This window comes from Schistocerca cancellata, chromosome 1 (assembly GCF_023864275.1).
Source record: "Schistocerca cancellata isolate TAMUIC-IGC-003103 chromosome 1, iqSchCanc2.1, whole genome shotgun sequence".
Lineage (NCBI taxonomy): Eukaryota > Metazoa > Arthropoda > Insecta > Orthoptera > Acrididae > Schistocerca > Schistocerca cancellata.
Window position 1 is genome coordinate 1,170,072,628 of NC_064626.1, and position 24,357 is coordinate 1,170,096,984.

Here is a 24,357-nt window from a genome sequence, read left to right on the forward strand (position 1 = left end):
TATTTTATGTTTTTTGAACACTTGCTTCCTTACTTAAAATACCTATAAGTACACCTCGGCGGGCATACGACTGTTTCAATGTGGATGCATATCATCGTTCATCCCCCAGCGGGAATACAGTGAGGCTGCGAGCGACGAGGAATATGAACGAGCTTGTAACATCAGAGGCGAACAGCAGTCGGGAATTTGAGTCGGAAGGATAGCGTGTCCGGATGGCCGAGGCGGTCGAGGCGAGAATCTGGGTTCGAGTCCCGGTATGATTATCAATTTTCAAGAGCAGCTGTTGAATTATTTCCACGTCCAAAGCAGCCAACTCGAACGAATTTCCCTTTAGTTAAAACTATTGTTCCAGTGTTTGTCATAGTCCTAAACTGGATAAAGTAAGACAGAATACATGTTAATTTAGTATATGGAACCATCTGCGTTTCGCTGATGATGTAGCACTTATTGTGTGTACATCAGATAAACAACCAATGGAAGGACTTAACAGAGTAAGTCTGGAAAACCAATACTATAATGCCGCAATAAATTAATATACATCGATACCTCGAAAACGAAATAGTACCAGTTACCAACAAGTTGACTATTTTTGCACTTACGGAGTTCTAGAAAATAATTGGATCTACAACAAATGACAGAAAACGAAAAATAACCAAAATTGATAGGGAAACAGACATATTTCTGCCTCTAACAAAAATGAAATGGAGATGGGCAGGAAAAGTTTGGCGATGGTTGTTCATCGGACAGGGGAAGTTCTCTGATGGATTGCAAAGGAAGAGAGAAGACTGAGTGACGACCTCATGGAACTTCGGTAGACGAAATTAGAAAACCTGCAAGAGGAACATCAATGCGTATAGCTGCAGAACGTGTTGCGTGCAAAGTTATAGAGGAGATCTTTATCCAGTAGTGGCTGGTGATTATGAAAAGTGGATTTATGGCGGGTACTCACCTGTGACGGGAATTCGCCTCGTTCAGCTGGCTCGCCGTTAACTATTCTTCCATTCAGTGGCGACACCGCCTGCATCGTCGGGGCGCCTGTAATACACAACCATAACACAAAGAGTTTAGAGGACTACTCTAGAGATGATATTTTGTCTTTGATCCCAACAGAACTCTGAGTCAGGCCCGGTACCAGCGCGGCCGTTAAGCGATGCACCAGATGCATGTTGCCTATTTTAAAGAGTTCCAGAGCCAACAAAGATTAGATTTTCAGTATTTCACACAACTGAATTATTGACCGAATTTAAATATTTAAAATGGCATCTCAGTTCTCATTAAGATATATAATCTCACGTTAACGGTTTAACACAGTAATTCAAACATTAAACTTAGGAACTGTGGAGACGTTTTGAGACAGCTTAACTATATTCGTCTAATATCTGAGCATGAGAGCGCTTAGCGACTTCCAACAAACTTTACACTTTATTTCAAATGTCTGCAAAACTTTTTGTCGCTGACATCGCGCTCAAAATGATAAAAGGAAACTAGTTTATCGCTTACCACATTTTCGCTGTTCATACGAGATACTTCATCATAAGACTCGGTATTTTAATTTATTACTTCTTTACTATTAACTCTATTGGAGAAATATTTTTCAAATAGTATCCACATACACCGCTGAATGTACCTGCAAATACATAGCACTGTACGATAACGGGACAAGGCATTTTATACGCGGGTCGGAGTTCGATTCTCTAAAGAATCTGGTTGGAAGAGGGGTGGGGGGAGGGGGCGAGGTGGGTGTTTTTTGGTGCTTTCAGATACCTTGACAGGAGTGAAGTGATCGCACTGTTATTAAGCTGACGTCCTTCCAATTTCGATATATTCGCCGGCTTAGGGACTCACTCTGCATCGGAAGTCTTATAAGGTAGATTCTACAACCCCGAAATTGAAACCGTTCGCAGAGATAACAATGATGTTTCAATCCAAAATATCGTTAAGGAGAAATTGCGACTGAACCGTCTGCTGCATTGTCCAGAATAGCGTTATTTATGTTTTAAACTAAATTACAATTGATCATTATCGGCTGTGAAATCACTTTGGATCTCTATAAAGTGTTCGTCTAAGCTTTACTGTTTGTATGGAGTGTTCTGAAACTATTCTTTCACATTAATACAGGAGGTAGAGAACATCAAAAGAAATATATTTCGACAACATATGGGCACCGAAGTCAAGTCCTAACGCTAGGGAACATTTTGTCAGTGGTGCTGACATACTGTTGTTTCGGTGTGCTGACTGGGAATGTGTGCTGACATACAAAACTGCCCTGTGTACGTATGGTTGGATCTGACGTCTGCTCGGAAACACGCCAATTCATTCGTAACCATCATCGCCTTGTGAAAACAACAGTAAGTTACTTGTAAACATAGCAATTCATGTCCGCAGCTCGTGGTCTAGTGGCTAGCGTTCGATTCGCAGCCGGGTTCGGGATTTCCTCTGCCCGGAGACTGGGTGTTTGTGTTGTCCTCATCATTCGTGACAGTCGGTAGATTGGACTGTGAAAAAACTGGACTGTGAAAAAATTTGATAACCGCGCAGTTGAGCTCCGCACAAACGAATCCTCACAACGATTCAGTCGCAGTCATTATTACCTTGTGACGACAACAACAGTGTACATGGAGCGGTTACCGTACACTGAAATGGCTGACACGCATCTGGTATACGGGTCTGTGAATGGATGAACTGTAGTGAGAGGATGTCGACAGCGCTTTCGCGACCGTCAAGTTTCACAACACCAAACATTCGGACGTCGGCATCACCTGCTGCGTGAAATAGGCACTTCCCGTGCAAGTATGCGTGATACAAGTCAGAATCGAACAGTGTGAATTGCCGAAATGGTAGACGAGATTCTGCGTCATGCTGAAGACACTCCAGCTACAAATACACTAAGTATTGAACACATCCTTAGTGCCAAATATACCCTTGTCTGGAATGTGTTACAGTGCCAGCAGCTTTATCCTTTCCATATTCAGCGCGTGGCATCATTAGCACCTGTAGATTTTTCTCAACACAGGCAGTTCGCACATTGGTTTTTACACAGACTGCCCTGCACCCAGTAATGCCGGCCGAGGCCCTGTACACCGTCGAGGATTTGTCACCCGTGAAAGGTGTTTCAGTATCCACAATTCGCATGTTTGGGCACATGTGAATCCACGAGCTACTCGACTTCGTGCTCATGAACAGCGATTCGGTGTTACTGAGTGGGTGGTAGTGATAAGTTGATTGGGTTATAGACTCCTATTCCACCCCAACGAGCCGAGCGGTTCTGGGCGCTCCACTCTGGAACCGCGCGACCGCTACGGTCGCAGGTTCGAATCCTGCCTCAGGCATGGATGTGTGTGGTGTCTTTAGGTTAGTTAGGTTTAAGTAGTTCTAAGTTCTAGGGGACTTATGACCACAGCAGTTGAGTCCCATAGTGCTCGGAGCCATTTGAACCACCTCAACGAACAGAGATATCACATTTTCGTGGAACATTGGTTGCCAGAACTGCTGGAGGCTGTACATATGAGCGTCAGACAAATGATGTGCTTTCGGCACGGTGGGTCGCCAGCCCATTTCAGCATTTCTGTGAGGAATCATTTGAGAGTTCCTTTGGGAATCAATGGATCAAGGGTGTGACCTGGTCACCCAGGTCACCTGACCTCACTTGTCTGGATTTCTTCCTCGGGAGGGGAATATCAAGCGGCTGGTGTATGGAATAGTTGCGGAAACAGAAGAAGATCTCGTTGCTAGAATTGCCGTCGTAGCAGGTGCCATTGCAGACACGCCAGGAATCTTCGAACGGGCACAACAATCAATGGCCCAACAATGTACCACGTGCATACGGGCCAGTAGTCACGCATTCGAGCAGTTCCCTTGATTGCCATGCTGTAATTAGCATGCTAAACTGCCTAGTGTGTAAATCGTCCATAGTATCATAAATTGTCGTCAGCGGCCATATGAACCACAACTCTATAATACATTCGATAAGTTATTTCAATTTTTAAAGGTATTAAAATCTTCTAAAACTTTTTTGGTAACCTCATCAACTGTTACCAGTTGCTTTGTTACAGGATCACACATAATCGTTTCGCGATGATTTAACCGCATCCTCAGGTGTACACATACAGCTAATTTAACATTGATTCGTTAAAATACACGGCCTCCCAACGTTCGGATGGCGATCGAATTGCCTGGATCGCCTAAACTGGATGTTTACAAGACGAAACATCTAAAATTCGTGCGGCAGACGCAGGCAGTGTACCCAAGCACTGTGTGATCTTCTAATAAAGGAACTCCTAACAGATAATGCAGCTACCAAAAAGTTTTTTAGAAGATTTTAGCATTTTTTTTATTGAAATGTTTTATCGTTGTGGCTGGCCAAATCGTGAAATCATATATATATTTGTTTTGATGTTCTCTATCTCCTCTATTAATTTGAACGAATAGTTCCACAACACACTGTATATTTAACAGTAGCTAGGACTTTCGTGTGAAATGACTGTATGGTTTACTGTTATAGATAGCCGTCTTTATCTCTCTTTATCCGTGCGATCTCTGATATCTGTAATCCTGTCTTAGCGGTCTTCAGACAAAATCTACGTTGATGGAAGTTGAACCGTTCTGCTTATTCTCTAAACTTTCTCAGTAAAATTTGGCAAAAAGTATTGTCTCCTTCTCTCTAGGGATATCCATTTGAGTTCACACTGCCATCTTGTTCGAACAAATCTAACAGCGCGCCTCTGAACTGCTCCAATGCCTTCCTTTAATCCGACCTGCTGAGAATCCCAATGACTCGAGCAGTATTCTAGAATGTCTCGTACAAGTGTTCTGTATGCGATCTCCTTTACAGATGAGCAACACTTTGTTAGAATTCGCACAATAAACTGAAATCGAGCTTTCGCCCTCCCTACAATCGACTTTACGTGCTCGATCGACTTCATATCGCTTTGAAACGTAACGCCTACAAATTTAATCGACGACGTTTTATCAAGAAGCACAACACTAATACTGTATTCGAACATAACAGGATTGCTTTCCCTACTCATCTACATTAACTTAGTTTTTCTATATTTCGGGCAAGCTGCCATTCACAACACCAAAAAGAGATTGTTTCTAAGTCACACTGTATCTTCCTAAAGTCACTCAATGACGGTACTTTCCAACATACTACAGCGTCGTCAGCAAACAGACGCAGATTTCTGTTCACCCTATCCGTCACATCACTTCCCTGGAACACTTCTGACGGTGCCTTTGTCTCTGATGTACACACGCTGTCGAAGACAGAGCGCTGGTTTCTCTAACTTAAGACATTTTCGAGCCACTAACATATTCCGTGAGCTTAGGCATTCGTTAACAGGCTGCAGTGGGGCACTGTGTGAAATGCTTTCCACAAATCTAGGAATATGTTATATGTTAATTGCCCTTCATCCACGATTCGCAGGATTTTTTTTTTTATTTATCATTCTTTCTGACTGGTTTGATGTGGCCTGCCACGAATTATTATCCTGTGAGACCTCAGAGTAGCACTTGTATCCTACAGGATCAATTATTTATTGGATGCAGTACGTCTTTACAGCTCCCTTCTAGTACCATGGAAGTTATTCTTCGATGTCTTAATACATGTCCTCTTCGCAAATCGGATGAACATAGCAAGCTGAGTTTCGCACGAGCGATGCATTTTAGATTCGTGCTGATTTTTGGACAGAAGCTCTTCTGTCTCAAGGAAAATAATTATATTCGAAATTAAAATCAGCTCACACTGACGTAATGGTCTGTAATTTTGGTGTTTCGTTTTACGCGTCAGGTCATTTACGTACCTCGTGAACAGTAACTGGCCTGTGTGTATGCAGCACTCACTTTCTCTTCTGACGAAGTGAAGTTAGTGGCCTGGAGCGGTAACGGCGTGTTTCGGAGCGAAGCGATGCCGTGTGAGCAGTACTGTCAGTCGCGCTTCGCAGCTGAAATAATGTTGCGCGAGCAAGAGACGAAATCTCGACGCAACTTGAGTGAACCAGTTCGTTTAAGTACTCGCTAGGCGATCATATGAGTAGCACGCACTTGATTAGAAAGTCTTCCGTTCTCAAAAAATGGTTCAAATGGCTCTGAGCACTATGGGATTTAACTTCTGAGGTCATCAGTCCCCTAGAACTTACAACTACTTAAACCTAACTAGCCTAAGGACGTCACACACATCCATGCCCGAGGCAGGATTCGAACCTGCGACCGTAGTGGTCGCGCGGTTCCAGACTGTAGCGCTTAGAACCGCTCTGCCACACCGGCCTTCCGTTGTCAAACATCTTGCAGATATTTACTTAGCTAACTGTTCGATGGAGCGGAATTGTATCGGAGGCTTTCTGGATGTCATGAAACACGAACTCACGAAGCTATCCTCCAATTAGAACCTTAATCTCGTGATGAAAGGAACAAGCTGGGTTTCACACTATCTGTGGTGTCACCGCCAGACACCACACTTGCTAGGTGGTAGCTTTTAAATCGGCCGCGGTCCGCTAGTATACGACGGATCCGCGTGTCGCCACTGTCAGTGATGGCAGACCGAGCGCCGCCACACGGCAGGTCTAGTGAGACGTACTAGCACTCGCCCCAGTTGTACAGCCGACGTTGCTAGCCATGGTTCACTGAGAATTACGCTCTCATTTGCCGAGACGATAGTTAGCATAGCCTTCAGCAACATTTGCTACGACCTAGCAAGGCGCCGTATTCAATTGATATTGAGATTCTATTAATGTATCATCAAGAGCGATGTTCTACAAACGTGGATTAAAGTTAAGTATTCCAGAAGCTACGTACTTCTCTTTATAGCATTCATTACGTATCCTGTTTCAGACCTCACGCCAGCCTGCGTGAGTTTAAGCGCGTGCCTTTCGGCTTCAAAAAAAAAAAAAATGGTTCAAATGGCTCTGAGCACTATGGGACTCAACATCTTAGGTCATAAGTCCCCTAGAACTTAGAACTACTTAAACCTAACTAACCTAAGGACACCACACACACCCATGCCCGAGGCAGGATTCGAACCTGCGACCGTAGCAGTCCCGCGGTTCCGGACTGCAGCGCCAGAACCGCTAGACTTTCGGCTTCCTCTCATTGTGTCTAGGCTGTCTTGTCTAGACACAACACTATCAGTGCTTGTGAAAGTAGTGTTGATCTCCAAACAAAAGTGATTAACCGCGTTGCGCGGCCCCTCCCGTCGGAGGTTCGAGTCTTCACTCGGGCATGTGTGTCTAGGGACCAATGACCTCAGCAATTTGGTTCCTTAGGACTTCAAACACATTTGAAAATTTCTGATTAACCGCGAGTACATAGTATTCCTACAATTCCACAACAAACTTACATCAAAGAGGTAGGTCTCGACTTCTGTGAATCTGCGTTTCAGGGTCGTAACGAAGTGTAGCGAGATAGGCCCAAGTCAGCCACAAGAAAGAACAGTTTAAGTATTAACTGGAAGTGTTATGTGACTTCTTCTACCTCTCGTGTTCCTACAGGAGATGGACAAAAATTTGGATACACCGAAAGAAATGTAGATTTCAACCTAAATGCAGATGCTAACCTAGCCTTCAGGTTGCGCTGTTGTATTCCACCATGTACGACATTTGTGCAGCGTTCTCAATGCGTTGCAAGTGGCGGTCGTCGCTCGAATAGTGTTCTGTGTAGTTGTGAGTGCATTAAGTCGGAGTTAAATGAAGTTGAACGTGGCCAAATTGTTGGTGCTCGTATGGAACGTGCTCTAGTTACCAAGGTAGCAGAAGAGTTTGGTGTTTCAGGCAACATACCGAAGTTTTATAGCGCATACAGGAATAGCGCGAAAGCAACATCCGCTAAGTCACAACGCGGACGAAACTGTGTGTTGGATGATCCTGACGAATGGCCATTGTACAGGATTGTGTCGAAAAATAAGTGGACTACACCTGCAAAATCACTTAAAGACTCAATCTCGCACTGGCGAACCCTGTCAGCACCAAAACAACACGAAGGGAGCTCCAAAAGTCCGGAATTGCAGGGCGAGCTACAATTCCAAAACTACTCATCAGTGATGCAAATGCTTGTAACGGGAAAAACATTGTGTCGAGGTCATAAAACCTGGACTGTGGATCAATGGAAGAAAGCCATTTGGTCGGATGACTATTGTTTCACACTGTTTCGAAATTATGTCCGAATTTACGTCCCAAGAGTGAAACATGTCGGGGTTTCGGTGATGATTTGGACAGCCATACCGGACACTCACATTACTGCCAAGGATTACATGACCATTCTGGCAGATCAGGTCCATCCCACTGCACAAATGTTCGTTCTTCAGTGGTGGTGCTCTGTTCCAAGACAGGAACCTTGTTCACACAGCTTGCATCTTCCAGGCCTGGTTTTCTGACCACGAGGGTGAATTGTCGCATCTCCCCTGACCACCACACCCAACATATCTCGATATTATTGAACCTTTGTGGTCTACTTTGGAGAGAAAGCTGCGTGGTCGCAATACATCGCCATCATTATTATCTGAACTAGCCAATTTTTTGCAAGAATAATAGTATAACATTCTCTTGAAAACCGTACAGGACCCATATTTATCCAGACGACTGGAAACTGTTTCAAATAACATCACTTTTCCTATAGAGTATCAGGCATATTAATGTGCTGTGTTTTTCATGTTTCCAAATTTCTGGCCACCTCTGTGTCTCCTGCTTGCGCTCGGTCGGCTAATGTAAACGCAGAGTGTTGCCACAATGTCTCACATGTGCTTCACGTTTCATGTTTATTTTTAGAATCCAAAGAATATCTATTAAGAAAAATTAAATATAGAATTTAAAGCACATGTCTGAGGCTGTTACTGCCATGGTGAATATTATGGAGTGTTTGCGTGCCCCGGTGTCTAGACCATGGGTTGCAAAGACAAAACACTTTATACATCGTTCTGAAAAGATATAAGGACCAAATCAAGGCGAAACGCCTTCCTCTGACACATCCGTAAGTAGTTTATATTACATCAAATGCAGGCACATTAGCATCTTTCGTCTAATCGCAAAACATGTAAAGTGTCGCTAAATACGTAAACGTTCTTGTGTAGTGGAAAAGCGGATGGCATGTTGCTGACGAATATATTACTATAATTTGAGAGGTTAGCCGTCTGAAAATAGGCGCGTTACCTCGAAATTGATAATGGTCCAAAAGTAAACTTTCTTAGAAGAATGTGTGGCTTGTTACGTTCTTCACCAAGAATCCGTAACGGCCACGAAGTTCATCAAGGTCCAGCATGGATAAAATAATCATGGAAAATCTAAATGTGTATGGCCTGATGGAGACTTGAACCGACGTCCTCCGCAATACGAGCCCGTTGTCTTAATCGCTGCGCACCTCTTTCGGTATTTAGCGACAAAAATTTAAGCCGCAGGTGATTAAGGCTAATAAAAACGAGAGTAATAGCTTACTTAACACCAAAACTCGGACCCATAGACGTGGAGGAAATGAAACAACTCTTCTATCTAAGAAAGAAGATTAAACAGGATCGTCGATGCAAGTAGGGTGGCATGGAGCAAGAAAGATTCCTTCGATCAGAGAAGTTTTTATTGGGGTGCATGGCATTGCGCGGAAGTGAATCGTGGACCACCGAAAATCCGGAGGAGAACAAACCAGAAGCAAATGACTCTTGGTGCTATCGAAGAAACTTGAAAACTAGATGCACAGATAAAATACGAAATGAAGAAGTGATAGAACGAATAGATAAGGAAAGAAGTTCACAGAAATATTTTATCAGAAGGAGAGACATGTTACTGGGAGCGCCTGATACGGTTCCGGGAATGGTTAATAAGGCGCTGGAAAGGATGGTGGTGGGGAAAGATAGGTGGGGGGGGGGGGGATAGTGTGGTATATACATGTAAATGGAAAAATTAACACGATATTACAAGAGATGGATGGCATCCTCAAACCGGTCGAACGTGTGCGTGTGCTGACTTTAAGTAGATTATTTTAAGTAACTTCAACTATACTGTGCAACCCACGTGACGGTTTGTGGAGCAGGGTTTTCATCTGGTACCACTATCTGATCCCCCCCTTCCTCGCTCCATTCGGGAATGAGTGCCGATAGACCTCCAAATTAGGTATAATTTCTCGACTTTGGCTTTGTGGATGATCCGCAAGACCTATGTGTAAGGAAGTAATATGTTTTTCGACTCTCTCGGAATTACGATAGAAAACTTTTTCGCGATGCACTACGCCTCTCGTCAAGCGTCTTCAGTGGAGTTTGTAGAGTATCTCTGTGAATCTCTCGCGCCGACTAAACGACCCCGTGACGAACCGCGCCGCCCTTCGTTGCATCTTCTCTATCTCTATTGATGACCAAAACTAAGGAATTGATCGAACAGGCTCCTTGTAAGCTGCTGTTTTGGTGGAGGAATTAAATTTCCTTAACATTCTTTCTATGAATCTCAGACTGGTACCTGCTTCTCCCACTTTTTGCTTTATGTGGACACTTAATGTATGGTAGCTCCGGATGGACACTCCTAGATATTTTACGGTGGTTGCTGTTTCCAGCAATTTGTCATTAATAGTGTAGTTGTACAGTAGACAATTTGTTTTCTTATGTATGCGCAGTAACATTTATTTACGTTCACGGTCAACTGCCAGAAACTGCATCATTCATCGGTCCTCTGCAGCTTTTTTCTGCAAATCGATGCTGTCATCTGACGTCCCTACATTCTTGTGCGCAACTGCATTATCTACGAACAATTTTAAATAGCATTCGGCACTTTCAGTTCGATCATTTATGTAAATTGCAGTCAGTAACAGTTCTATCAGACTCCGCTGGGGCACTCCTGAAATTACCTTCACATCTGTCGATTTTGTTCCGTTAAGAGCGAGATCTTGAGTTCCTTCTGCAAGGAAGTCATGAATGCAGTCGCAGATCTGGTCCGATACTTGGTAAGCTCGAATTTTTTCTAGTGAACGACAATACGGAACTGTATCCAATGTCTTGCTCAAGTCGAGGAACATGGCATCAACCTGAGCGCCGACGTTTACAATCTCTGGGGAAATCATGGAGGAACAGAGCGAGTTGAGATTCACAAGCTCTCTGCGGAATCCATGTTGATTTTTTATAGAGGATATTCTATAAAATATTATCAGTTCACACATAATGACTTAACACGCAATGACATTCTACATATAAACCAGCGTAGATTTCGACAACATCGATCATCTGAAACCCAATTGATATTCTTCAGGAAGAGCGCCATAAATGTCATGGCTGGAGGTAACCTGGTGCATTCGGTGTTTATAGTGTGTTTACAGCGTTTCTCAAGAAAGAGGATATTTGGTGTGACCTAAGAAAGTGTAACACCGCAGTATTAGACTGCATATCTACACGTCAACGTAGTGCTAAGAATTGTAACTTACTGTTAAGGTAGAGAAATGTTATGTAGTACAAATTACGAAAAGTAAAACTGCAGTAGCAGCCTTCGATTACAAGATTAATTACCGCAAATGACGTCAGATATCCAGTGAAACAATCACATAACCAAAGTGTAGGTAAACGGAATGGTAGAGTTAGCTTTATTGATAGGATACTGGGAAATTTCAAGTCGACATCGAAAGTCATCGCTGACTTTATACTTGCGTAACCTGTTCTTAAATATATATCAGCTCAGATTAAAAGTGTTATCGAGCGTACGCAAAGAAAGGCACAGGCACGTTTGAATGGCCAAAGAGTGTGACAGACACTAGGTGGTTTACATCTATCGCGAAAATATGACTAAAAATACTCCAATGATGGGCTTTCAGGTTGGAGGTATTAGATTGCGCCCTGCGCTCTGACTCTACAGGGACTGACACTAAAAAAACTCCGTCCGAACAGACCTTGAAAGCCCCAACAGTACCGACCGGCCGCCGTGTCATCCTCAGATCACAGACGTCACTGGATGCGGATATGGAGAGGCATGTGGTCAGTACACCGCTCTCCCTGCCGTATATCAGTTTACGAGACCGGAGCCGCTGCTTCTCAATCAAGCAGCTCCTCAGTTTGCCTCACAAGGGCTCAGTGCACCCCGCTGGCCAACAGCGCTCGACAGACCGGATGGTCACCCATCCAAGTGCTAGCCCAGCCCGACAGCTCTTAACTTCGGTGATCTGACGGGAACCAGTGTTACCTCTGAGGCAAGACCGTTGGCTGGGACTGAAATTAGACTAGTAATAAGTCGCACGAAGAGCTACGAGTTGTGGTCCTATCATTTCCCCACTTGTGTATTCACCAGGTGACTAATGTTGGCACACGCTGGGAGAGAGTCTGGTACTTTGGAACGTTTTTCAGACATGCGCCTCTACCCACCCCTGTAACAGAATTTTAATACATTTTCTTATTCCATTTTTAAGTAATAGCATTTATTTTTAGTGCTTTCCTCTGAAATTACAGAGATTACTCCAGTAAATCCGTTGCAGCATCCCTAAATATGGAAGTTAATAGGAATATAAAAAAAGGGAGGAAGGTTTATCTGTTTAGCAAGAGTAATAGAAGGCAGATTTCAGACTACCTAACAGATCAAAACGAAAATTTCTGTTCCGACACTGACAATGTTGAGTGTTTATGGAAAAAGTTCAAGGCAATCGTAAAATGCGTTTTAGACAGGTACGTGCCGAGCAAAACTGTGAGGGACGGGAAAAACCCACCGTGGTACAACAACAAAGTTAGGAAACTACTGCGAAAGCAAAGAGAGCTTCACTCCAAGTTTAAACGCAGCCAAAACCTCTCAGACAAACAGAAGCTAAACGATGTCAAAGTTAGCGTAAGGAGGGCTATGCGTGAAGCGTTCAGTGAATTCGAAAGTAAAATACTAGGTACCGACTTGACAGAAAATCCTAGGAAGTTCTGGTCTTACGTTAAATCAGTAAGTGGCTCGAAACATCATGTCCAGACACTCCGGGATGATGATGGCATTGAAACAGAGGATGACAAGCGTAAAACTGAAATACTAAACACCTTTTTCCAAAGCTGTTTCACAGAGGAAGACCGCACTGCAGTTCCTTCTCTAAATCCTCGCACCAACGAAAAAATGGCTGACATTGAAATAAGTGTCCAAGGAATAGAAAAGCAACTGGAATCACTCAACAGAGGAAAGTCCACTGGACCTGACGGGACACCAATTCGATTCTACACAGAGTACGCGAAAGAACTTGCCCCCCTTCTAACAGCCGTGTACCGCAAGTCTCTAGAGGAACAGAAGGTTCCAAATGATTGGAAAAGAGCACAGGTAGTCCCAGTCTTCAAGAAGGGTCGTCGAGCAGATGCGCAAAACTATAGACCTATCTCTCTGACGTCGATCTGTTGTAGAATTTTAGAACATGTCTTTTGCTCGAGTATCATGTCGTTTTTGGAAACTCAGAATCTACTATGTAGGAATCAACATGGATTCCGGAAACAGCGATCGTGTGAAACCCAACTCGCTTTATTTGTTCATGAGACCCAGAAAATATTAGATACAGGCTCCCAGGTAGATGCCATTTTCCTTGACTTCCGGAAGGCGTTCGATACAGTCCCGCACTGTCGCCTGATAAACAAAGTAAGAGCCTACGGAATATCAGACCAGCTGTGTGGCTGGATTGAAGAGTTTTTAGCAAACAGAACACAGCATGTTGTTCTCAATGGAGAGACATCTACAGACGTTAAAGTAACCTCTGGCGTGCCACAGGGGAGTGTTATGGGACCATTGCTTTTCACAATATATATAAATGACCTAGTAGATAGTGTCGGAAGTTCCATGCGGCTTTTCGCGGATGATGCTGTAGTATACAGAGAAGTTGCAGCATTAGAAAATTGTAGCGAAATGCAGGAAGATCTGCAGCGGATAGGCACTTGGTGCAGGGAGTGGCAACTGACCCTTAACATAGACAAATGTAATGTATTGCGAATACATAGAAAGAAGGATCCTTTATTGTATGATTATATGATAGCGGAACAAACACTGGTAGCAGTTACTTCTGTAAAATATCTGGGAGTATGCGTGCGGAACGATTTGAAGTGGAATGATCATATAAAATTAATTGTTGGTAAGGCGGGTACCAGGTTGAGATTCATTGGGAGAGTCCTTAGAAAATGTAATCCATCAACAAAGGAGGTGGCTTACAAAACACTCGTTCGACCTATACTTGAGTATTGCTCATCAGTGTGGGATCCGTACCAGATCGGGTTGACGGAGGAGATAGAGAAGATCCAAAGAAGAGCGGCGCGTTTCGTCACAGGGTTATTTGGTAACCGTGATAGCGTTACGGAGATGTTTAACAAACTCAAGTGGCAGACCCTGCAAGAGAGGCGCTCTGCATCGCGGTGTAGCTTGCTCGCCAGGTTTCGAGACGGTGCGTTTCTGGATGAGGTATCGAATATATTGCTTCCCCCTACTTATACCTCCCGAGGAGATCACGAATGTAAAATTAGAGAGATTAGAGCGCGCACAGAGGCTTTCAGACAGTCGTTCTTCCCGCGAACCATACGCGACTGGAACAGGAAAGGGAGATAATGACAGTGGCACGTAAAGTGCCCTCCGCCACACACCGTTGGGTGGCTTGCGGAGTATAAATGTAGATGTAGATGTAGATGTAGAAATTAACGATTTTAGAAATGTGAAAAAAATGTTCCAAGATACAACTTAGTCATGTACCAAGGAACAAATATTCTATTGACTTTTAAAAGTGCTGCAATTGAGATCATCTCTTCTGTATTTAATAGTCTGTTTGCTAAATTGTTACTCTATTACACACCAATAGTCAGTGATTGAAATCAACTGAAGTAGAAGCATTATCAGAAACCAGTCAAGGGTTACATACATTCTGAAAAAGAAGCATTGGAAACTAACACAAATTACCGTTTTCAGGACAGGTGAAGGTGAACGTGTTAACACATCTAAGAAACTCAGTTCACTTGCAAATATAACTTGCTGCAAGATACAAGATCTTCCTTCGTTTCAGGGTACAATACGGAGCACCGGTTATGGAGCATGACTCAACGCTCCACACCTTATATCGCTAGTTGTAAAAATTAATACAATTTTATTCAACATAAAATGCTGCAACTGAAGAATTAATAATACCTTCCAAATAGCTTCCATATATTATGCAACACGTAAATTTATATAACTCAACGTATTTGCAAATGCTGCACAAAATACAACCCTACGTCTCACAGCCACAAAAACGGTAGAAGCTTCTTGTGATGGTCTCTGGTGTGGATTCCTTCACGTGATTCTAAAATCGGTCATTAAATTGAAACACCGACTGCGATTTATAATGTGTTCAAGGTACACTACCCTATAGGAACTACACGCACCCCTACAGTAAAAAGTACCATCACCACACACGTAGTATTGACATAGATGAAGCGTTGTCGTCTGGCAGTCCCCAGAAATCTGGATGACACTACGTCGGATCAGTAACAATCGTGCGAAAAACGATATGGTGCTGTTTGAAAAGAGGCGCACTACAAGAAATGTGGCCTTCATCCAACGAACATAACCATTAACTTGTGGCAACAAGATCTAAACGCAAAAAAGAACCCTGCCAAATATCTCGGCACCGCACGAGATGACACACTCACCAGGTAACAACACACCTCACGGATGAAAGGCTATAGAGAGATTCCATATTCCTAGATTTACAGAAAATGTTTGACAAAGTGCCCCACGCCGGCCGGAGTGGCCGAGGGTTAAAGGCGCTACAGTCTGGAACCGCACGACCGCTACGGTCGCAGGTTCGAATCCTGCCTCGGGCATGGATGTGTGTGATGTCCTTGGGTTAGTTAGGTTTAAGTAGTTCTAAGTTCTAGGGGACTTATGACCACAGCAGTTGAGTCCCATAGTGCTGAGAGCCATTTCAACCAAAGTGCCCCACTGTAGACTATTAAGGGAAGTCTACGTGAATGAAATAGGTTCTCAGATATGTGAGTGCTTCGAAGACTTCGTAAGTAATAGAAATCAACACGTCGTCCTGCATGGAAGGTGTTCATTAGAGACAAGGTTACCCTCAGGAGTGCAACACGGAAGTGTGATAGCACCGCTCTTATTCTATACACACATAAACGGTGTGACGGATAGAGTGGACAACAATATGCGACTGTTTACTGGTGACGCTGTTGTAAATGGGAAAATATCGTCGTCGAGTGACTGTAGGAGGATACAGACTGGCTTAGGCTGAATTTCTGTTTGGGTTTATGAATGGTTTCTTGCCCTAAATTATGGAAAAATATAAATTAATGCAGATGAGTAGAAAAAGTAAGGAAGGCGAATGCCAGATTTCAGTTTATTGGCAGAGTTTTAGGAAAGTGTAGCTGGCCTATAAGGGAGGTCGCCTATAGAACATTAGATTGACCCTTTCGGGAGTAGTTCACGTGTCTTTGGGATTCCCAGCAACTCGGGTTAAAGGAAGACATGGTAGCAATTCAGAGGCCAGCTGCCAGTTTTGTAACGTATAGGTTCGATCAACGCCCGAGTATTACAGAGATACTTCGTGAACTCGAATAGGAATCCATGGAGAACCATACGGTGTTGTTTTCGCGAAACACTATTGACAAAATGTAGAGAACCGCCATTTGCAGCTGACTGTAGAACTATTCTACTACCGCTACTGTTCATTTCGCATAAGGAACACGAAAATAAGAAAAATTAGGGCTCGTTCAGAGGCATATGGACGGTCGTTTTTTCCCACGCTCCATTTGTGAGTGGAAGACGAAAGTGAACGATTGTTAATGGTATAAGGTGCCCTCCGTCGTTCACGGTATGGTGGCTCGCGGAGTGTGCGTGCATGCGCGTGTGTGTTCGTGTGTGTGTGTGTGTGTGTGTGTGTGTGTGTGTGTGTGTGTGTGTGTGTGTGTGTGCAGGTGTAGATTTACTAGCCAAAGAGAGACAAATATACTTCTCCAATCGAAGCTTCAAGTACGAACGACACAACTATCTTCATATCTTCGTGAGACAAGTCCTCTAATGCAACGTGATGGCTTGGTCGGCCTTGTACACACTGAACGCCACGAGTAAAAGAGCTTGATGGGAAAAACCTACATTTACCTCCTTAAAATCCTTCTGGGTCCACTGCCGCGTCATCTAATAAAATACTTAAAATACTAAAACCGACATTTCAGCCAAGTTGCAGCGGCCGTCCCAAGTGTGCAGACCAACAGCCTAATTTCCGAATTTTTAATACAAATACCCGACAGCACGTGTAGCGAAATCTGTGCAGAAATTACTCCCACTGATTCGGGATAATATTGAATTCTTTTCTTGAAACAACAAGACTGGTTCAAATGGCTCTGAGCACTATGAGACTTAACATCTGAGGTCATCAGTCCCCTAGAACTTATAAATACTTAACCCTAACTAACCTTAGGACATCACACACATCCATGCCCGAGGCAGGATTCAAACCAGCGACCGTAGCAGCCGCGCGGTTCCGGACTGAAGCGCCTAGAATCGCTCGGCCACCGCGGCCGGCTGAAACAAAAAGAAGTTCCAATCTTCAACAAAGACGTATTTTCCTGAGTGAGGGTCTTGGTAGTTTTCTGGCAGTAGTAAGGCAAATTCTCGCATAGAAAACATCTACCAGTCACAAAAAGAAGCCTGAAAGAAAGCATTTCATGTGAAAGTAATTTGTGTCCCACCAGAACAACACTCCTATCCAATGCCGAAAAAGCAGACATTTCGCTAAAATGGGCTGCTCCACTACCCTTTACTGCCCCCTTCGTGAGGACAGGCCAATGGAAGGTGAAAGTCTCCCCGACACCTGGCACAGACCCGCTACTCACCCATGACGCGGTTCGCGGCCACCGCCGCCAGAAGCAGAAGCGACGTCCACCTCAGCATGTCTCCACTAGTCTGGCCAAACACCCCGCTCTTATAACGGTAGCAATCGCTAACAGGTCTCTTCGACGTCGGAAGTGCTGCGTCTACGTGAGTTCACCGAAATCTCTGCGGCAAAGGTCAAATGCTGTGCGAAAACAACTGTCAGATGCTCTTAAAATTTTTCGCTGTAATCATTCATAGATAACCGCGCACGTGTAAGCCTCCCACCTCTTGCGCTATACACTATAATCGTCCGTGTTAGTGTGCATCTAATTTGTTGGAAAGGCATCGATTCCGAAGAAAATCTGTAGTGACATCCTGTGTTGTAGTGTCACACCTGCTAGGTCTCTTAAAATTATTCCCTCTGATCACTCACAGATAACCGCAAGTGCTGTTCTCTTTCAACATTCCAGCTAAACGCGAGTTGTAGACTGAGAAGCGAAGATTATAGGGAGTGCATCTCCACTGCCCACCTTTGTCCGTTTTAAAAGCACAGTCTGCCCGCGAAATAATTGCAGCGTGTTGCAGTAGCTAAATTCCTTTTCAAATGATGTATCTTGGATCGCAAATACCTCCTGATGGTACCTAATCAAGCAAAATGTGTAGCAGTTTGTTGTGTATCCAGGCCTACAATTTCGTCTTTACTTCTATATTCTGCGAAGTAGTGCCGTAAGTTTTGGGGAGTGCTTAGACCTTTGGAAAAGATGTTGAAGTTTTAATATTCATTACTTTAATGGAGTCATGGGTATTAAAAGACAAAGGTATCACATTCGAGTCCCCGTCCGAAACACAGTTTTAATCTGCCAGCAAGTTTCAAATCATCACACACTACAGGTTGAAATTACGTTCTTAAGTCATGAATACTGTCTCAGAATTTTAATGTAAGCCTTGTGTAGAACAGGAAGCACCCTCTAATTGATTATTATATAAATAAAAGAAAAGTTCGGGATACACAGAGACGTTGCGACTCGTCTCTTTCATGACGCCAAGTCTTCCCCAGGATCGTGGACCGTGGTTTTCACAACCTGGGCTCTCTTCCTGAAGTGCTTTGCCAACGTGCTTCTTGAATTTATTTTGGACACATACGCATTCACGTTACAACCAGGCTCTTTAGCCCTAGGAGTTACCGCAAGATGTTCTCTGGCCTCTCCATCCTATTTTCATATCATCCTATTTGCATATCATCTTGTAAGTGTAGACCACATACGGCTTAAATTCAAAGAAACAGTATCGACAGCAATTGAAAGATTTAGACGAAATAAAATTACCAACGACGGTGTTACTCCCCCTTGGTAAACAAAACCGGTCAGAACACTGTAGCAGGAACAACAAATAAAGCGTACCAAATTTAAACGAACACAAAATCTGCAAGACTGGCGATCTTTTACAGAAGCTCGAAATTTAGAGCGGACTTCAATGCGACTTGCTTGTAATATTTTCCACTACGAAACTTTATCTCGAAACCTGGCAGAAAATCCAAAGAGATTCTTGTCGCTGGTAAAGTACGCTAGCGACATGAGACAATCAATGCCTTCTATGCAGGATAGCAATGGAAATACTATCGACGACAGTGGTGGAAAAGCAGGGTTACTAAAAACAGCCTTCTGAAATCCGTTCACTAAAGAAGACGAAGTAAGTATTCCAGAATTCGAATTAAGAACAGTGCCTACATGAGTAACTTAGAAGTAGATATCCTTGGCGTAGTAAAGCAACTTAAATCACTTAATAAATGTAATTCTTCCTGTCCAGACGGTGCAACAATCTGGTTCCTTTCAGAGTATGCTGATGCAACAGCTCCAGTCTTAAGTATCATATACAACTGCTCGCTCGACGAAATATTCGTACCCATAGACTGGAAAGTTGCACAGGACGCACCAATATTCAGGAAATGTAGTAGGAGCAATCCACTAAAATACAGGCCCATAGCCGGCCGGAGTGGCCGAGCGGTTTTAGGCGCTACAGTCTGGAACCGCACGACCGGTACGGTCGAATCCTGCTTCGGGCATGGATGTATGTGATGTCCTTAGGTTAGTTATGTTGAAGTAGTACTAAGTTCTAGGGGACTGATGACCTCAGAAGTTATGTCCCATAGTGCTCAGAGCCATTTGAACCATTTGAACAGGCCCATATCATTATCGTCGGTATGCTGTAGGACTTTGGAACTTATATTGTGTTCGAACATTATGAATTACGTCGAATAGAACGGTCTATTGACACACAGTCAACACAGGTTTAGAAAACATCGTTCTTGTGAGACACAACTAGCTCCTTACTCACATGAAGTGTTGAGTGCTATTGACAAGGGATTTCAAATTGATTACGTATTTCTAGATTTCCTGAACGGTTTTGACACTGTACCACACAAGCGGCTTGTAATAAAATTGCTTATGGAATATCGTTTCAGCTATGTGACTGGATTCGCGATTTTCTGTCAGAGAGGTCACAATTCGTAGTAACTGACGGAAAGTCAACGAGTAAAATAGAAGTGATTTCTGGCGTTGCCTAAGGTAGTGTTGTGGGCCCTTTACTGTTCCTTATCTATATAAACGATATAGGAGACTATCGGCGTCTTGGGTTGTTTGCTGATGATGCTGTCGTTTATCGTCTAGTTAAGTCATTAGAAGATCAAAACAAATTGCAAAACGATATAGAAATGATATCTGTATGGCGCAAAAATTGGCAATTGACCCTAATAATGAAAAGTGTGAGGTCATCCATACGAATACTAAATGGAATCCATTAAACTTCGGTAATATGATAAATCAATCAAATCTGAAGCCTATAAATTCAACTAAATACCTAGGAAATACAACTGCGAAAAGCTTAAATTGGAAAGAGCACATTCGTAAATGTTGTGGGTTTTATTGGCAGAACACTTAGAAAATGTAACAGATCCACTAAAGACCGCCTACATTGGAGTACTGCTGCGCGGTGTGGGAGCCTTATCAGGTAGGATTAACAGAGTACACCAGAAAGTTCAAAGAAGGACAACACGTTTTGTATTATGGAGAAATAGGAGAGAGAGTGTCACAGACATGATACATGATATGGGGTGGACATCACTAAAACAAAGTGTTTTTCGTTGCATCGGAATCTTGTGACTAAATTTCAATCACCAGCTTTTTCCCCCGAATGCGAAAATATTTTGTTGGGGCCGACCTGCATAGGGAGAAACGATCATCATAATAAAATAAGGGAAATCAGACCTCTTACGGATGACTAGGTGTTCCTTTTTTGCGCGCGCTGTTCGAGATTGGATAATAGAGAATAATTGTGAAAGTGGTTCGATGTACCCTCTGCCAGACACTTAAATGTGATTTGCAGAGTATCCCTGTAGTCCTTAGCGGCTGGACTACATCACATGGATTCTGCCAATAAATCTCTTTCTGATACCCGCCTTAGTAGCGACTAATTTTACGCCATCGCTCCACTTTAAATAACTCTGTACACGTACTCTTAGATATTTTATGAATGTCACTACTTCCAGTCTTTGTTCTGCAATCGTGTGACCATAAAATAATGGGTCTTTCTGCCTACTGATGCGCAACACGTTACGTTTCTTTATGCAGAGGGTCAGTTGCCAATCCATGCATCACGTGTCGATCCTCTGCTGGTTTTCCTGCATTTCGTCACAGTTTTCCGGCATTTGTGACTTCTATGTATAAAACAGCATCCTCTGCGAAAAGCCACATGGAACATACGACTTTATCCATTAAATCTTTTATATACATAGTGAAAAATAACGGTGCAACAGCACCCCCTTGTGGTTCGACCAAACCTAATTTTACGTCCGTAGATTTCTCTCCATTGAGTACGGCGTGCTGTGCTCTGTTGCTAGAAACTGCGTAATTTAGTCACAAGGCTAGACCGATATTCCGTAAGCACGTGTTTCGTTCTTTAGGCGGCAAAGCAGAACTGTATCCAATGCCTTCCGGAAGTGAAGTTACACGACATCAAGCTGTGCGCCAGTACCTGCAGCTTTCTGTGCCTCGTGGTCAAACAGCGCGACCTGACTTGCACACCATATTGGTTTCAGAACCCATGCTGATTCCTACAGAGGATGTTTTCGGTCTCTAGAAATGTCATAATACACGAGCATAAAGCATGTTCCAAGAATCTGCAAAAGATGGACGTCAGAGACACAGGTCTATAGTTTTGAGTGTCTAGCCATTATTGAAAAGAGGAATGGTCTGCGCTTTTTTCCTTTCATTAGTGACACTTGAGCGCTCCAACGGCCTGCGGTACACTACTGCTAGAAGAGGAGTAAGTTCATTCTCATACTCTGTGTAGAACGTATTGGTATCCCGTCAACTCCACAGGCTTTCAAGCTTATGAGCGACTTGAGCTGCTTTTCTATCATACTGTCACATATTTCGATATGTCATTTTGACGTTCATGCGACGATTTAAAGGAGGAACTACAAGGCAGCCATGTTCAGTGAAACAGTTTTCGGAAAAAGGCGTTTAGTATTTTGAGCTTTTCTGTGTCATCTTCAAACTATTGCTAGATATTTGCGTTGTTAGTTGTACACAGTACATACAGTTGCTGTGACAGAACGCTCGTCAAAGCGAAATTTTACTGTCACAAGATCCTAAAACAAGCTGCGAAGTTCAACATTAAAATTCTTTAGACTGAAGACACGTGAAACAATGTCTTAGAAGCACCGCATATCAAGTATCCTCAGTTTCTAAAAGCACTGTCGGAAATAGCAGTACGTGCCCACAGGCGTGATTGTTATTTATTGTACTACAGTCTACGTAACTATGACTGGCATGCCGTACGATACTCAACATATGAGATATGAGAGAGAGAGAGAGACAGAGAGAGAGAGAGAGAGAGAGAGAGAGAGACCGGTGACGCGTCAGAAATCGCTCAGACACTCTTACGCTGCTAAGAAGAAGAATCACATCCGCACAGCGATTTCATGATGACAAGAAACCGTGTTGCTACGTATTTGATTTCTACCGTATGATAACACTCAAGTAGGTCATCTGCCTCCAACAGCATCTGCCTCTTACATATATTTAATCACTACTCTTACGCAAATCCCTCTCTGACCCCACACTCTCCTGGGCAAACCAAGAGCAATTTCCCAATCATTGCCTGAGACAACCGCAGGGAGGAGAGCAAAGTCGCAGTATTCAGCAAGGTGGCCGCTGTCACAAGTGAATATTCAGGACTATTCCTAAATGTATTCGACAGGACGTGAGACGATACATTGAAAATACGATAAAAGAAACGGCTGGAAACAACAACAACGTGAAGAAAACGAAATAAATTTCACGTAATGTACTTTTACCTACCACTTTACAGCCACTAAGATATGGTATCAGTCGATCTTAAAACCATCTTAGCGCTCACTGCTTCGCTGCCTTAGACTGTAAGGTCTGCACGAATTTTTATGTTTTTCGCAAATTGTAATATCTTCTAAGCTTTTCACACTAATTAAGGCCATATAAGTATGGTCTTTTTCGACTGTACCTCAGACCAAAAAGCCATTCTGTTAGCTGGAGTTCAAAGTTTCTGTTAATCATGACTTTTGCGTTCTTGTGGAGATATTTCCATAGCAACTTTCATCCCCTAACAAATATTTCTTTATATCTGACCGAAAAGTGAAAAGCCATTTTTCATAAATTTAGGTTTAAATTTTTTAGTGTAACGAAGTATTATCTTAAAAATCTTCATCGCCTATTGCATTCCTTTATGGGTTTAATTTCCAGACACACGTATTTTTTATTTCCAAGTAAGAAGTTAAATACCAGTAGTCATAGATATAGCCTTACAAATCTTTTAGTAGTCCTTTAATAATTACGACGGTAAATCAGTTATAAAATTTTATTGTAATCAAATAGGAAACTCACACGAAAATCATTTTTCGACATAGTCTCCTTGCGTATCAACACACTTGGTCCATCGTTGTACAATCTTCCTGATGCCTTCATAAAAGAATGTTTTCGGTTGGGCTGGGAGCCAGGAATGCACCGCTTCTTTCACTCCTTCGTCCGAGGTAAATCGACGGCCCCTTAATGCCTGTCTGACTGGACCAAACAAGTGATAGTTAGAAGGGGCAAGATCGGGATTATATGGAAGATTATCTAGTACTTCAAATTTGAGTTTCTGGTGCATTTCAGCAGTATGCGGACGGGTCTTCCCGTGCAACAACACAACACATTTTGACAGCAATCCTCGGTGGTTGCTTCGAATTGCAGATAGTAAGCAGGCAGTAAGCACCTCACTGTAACGTACACTATTTATTGTTGTGCCCCTTTCGCCATAATGTTCCAGTACTGGACCTTGTGCGTCCCAGAAAACCGTAAGCATCAGTTTTCATGCGGATGGTTGGGTCTTGAACTTTTTCATGCGCGGCGAATTTGGATGTTTCCATTCCATACTCTGCCGTTTATTCTCCGGCTCATAACGATGGATTCATGTTTCGTCGCCAGTAACTATCTTGTGTAAGAAGTTGTCCCCTTCGTTATCATAGTGATCCAAATGATTTTGCAGATGTCCAAGGGCGTTTGTTTATGCAACTGTGTGAGTTGTTCTGGGGCCCATCTTGCAC

At 43.1% G+C, this 24,357-nt stretch overlaps 1 protein-coding gene and 1 pseudogene across 1 annotated transcript in view; both read right to left on the reverse strand.

Annotated features, from left to right (window-relative positions):
* The window catches only part of LOC126139908 (trypsin-like), a 40,490-nt gene extending 22,674 nt beyond the window's left edge, over positions 1 to 17,816 (reverse strand). Inside the window, exons 1-2 of the mRNA XM_049915230.1 lie at positions 17,759 to 17,816; positions 950 to 1,035 (exon numbers count right to left, since the gene is read on the reverse strand). Of these exons, the coding sequence (XP_049771187.1) occupies positions 950 to 1,035; positions 17,759 to 17,816 (144 nt within the window). The remainder of the gene's footprint in view (positions 1 to 949; positions 1,036 to 17,758) is intronic.
* LOC126099239 (5S ribosomal RNA) lies at positions 12,032 to 12,149 on the reverse strand (annotated as a pseudogene).
* Positions 17,817 to 24,357: the final 6,541 nt, after the last annotated feature.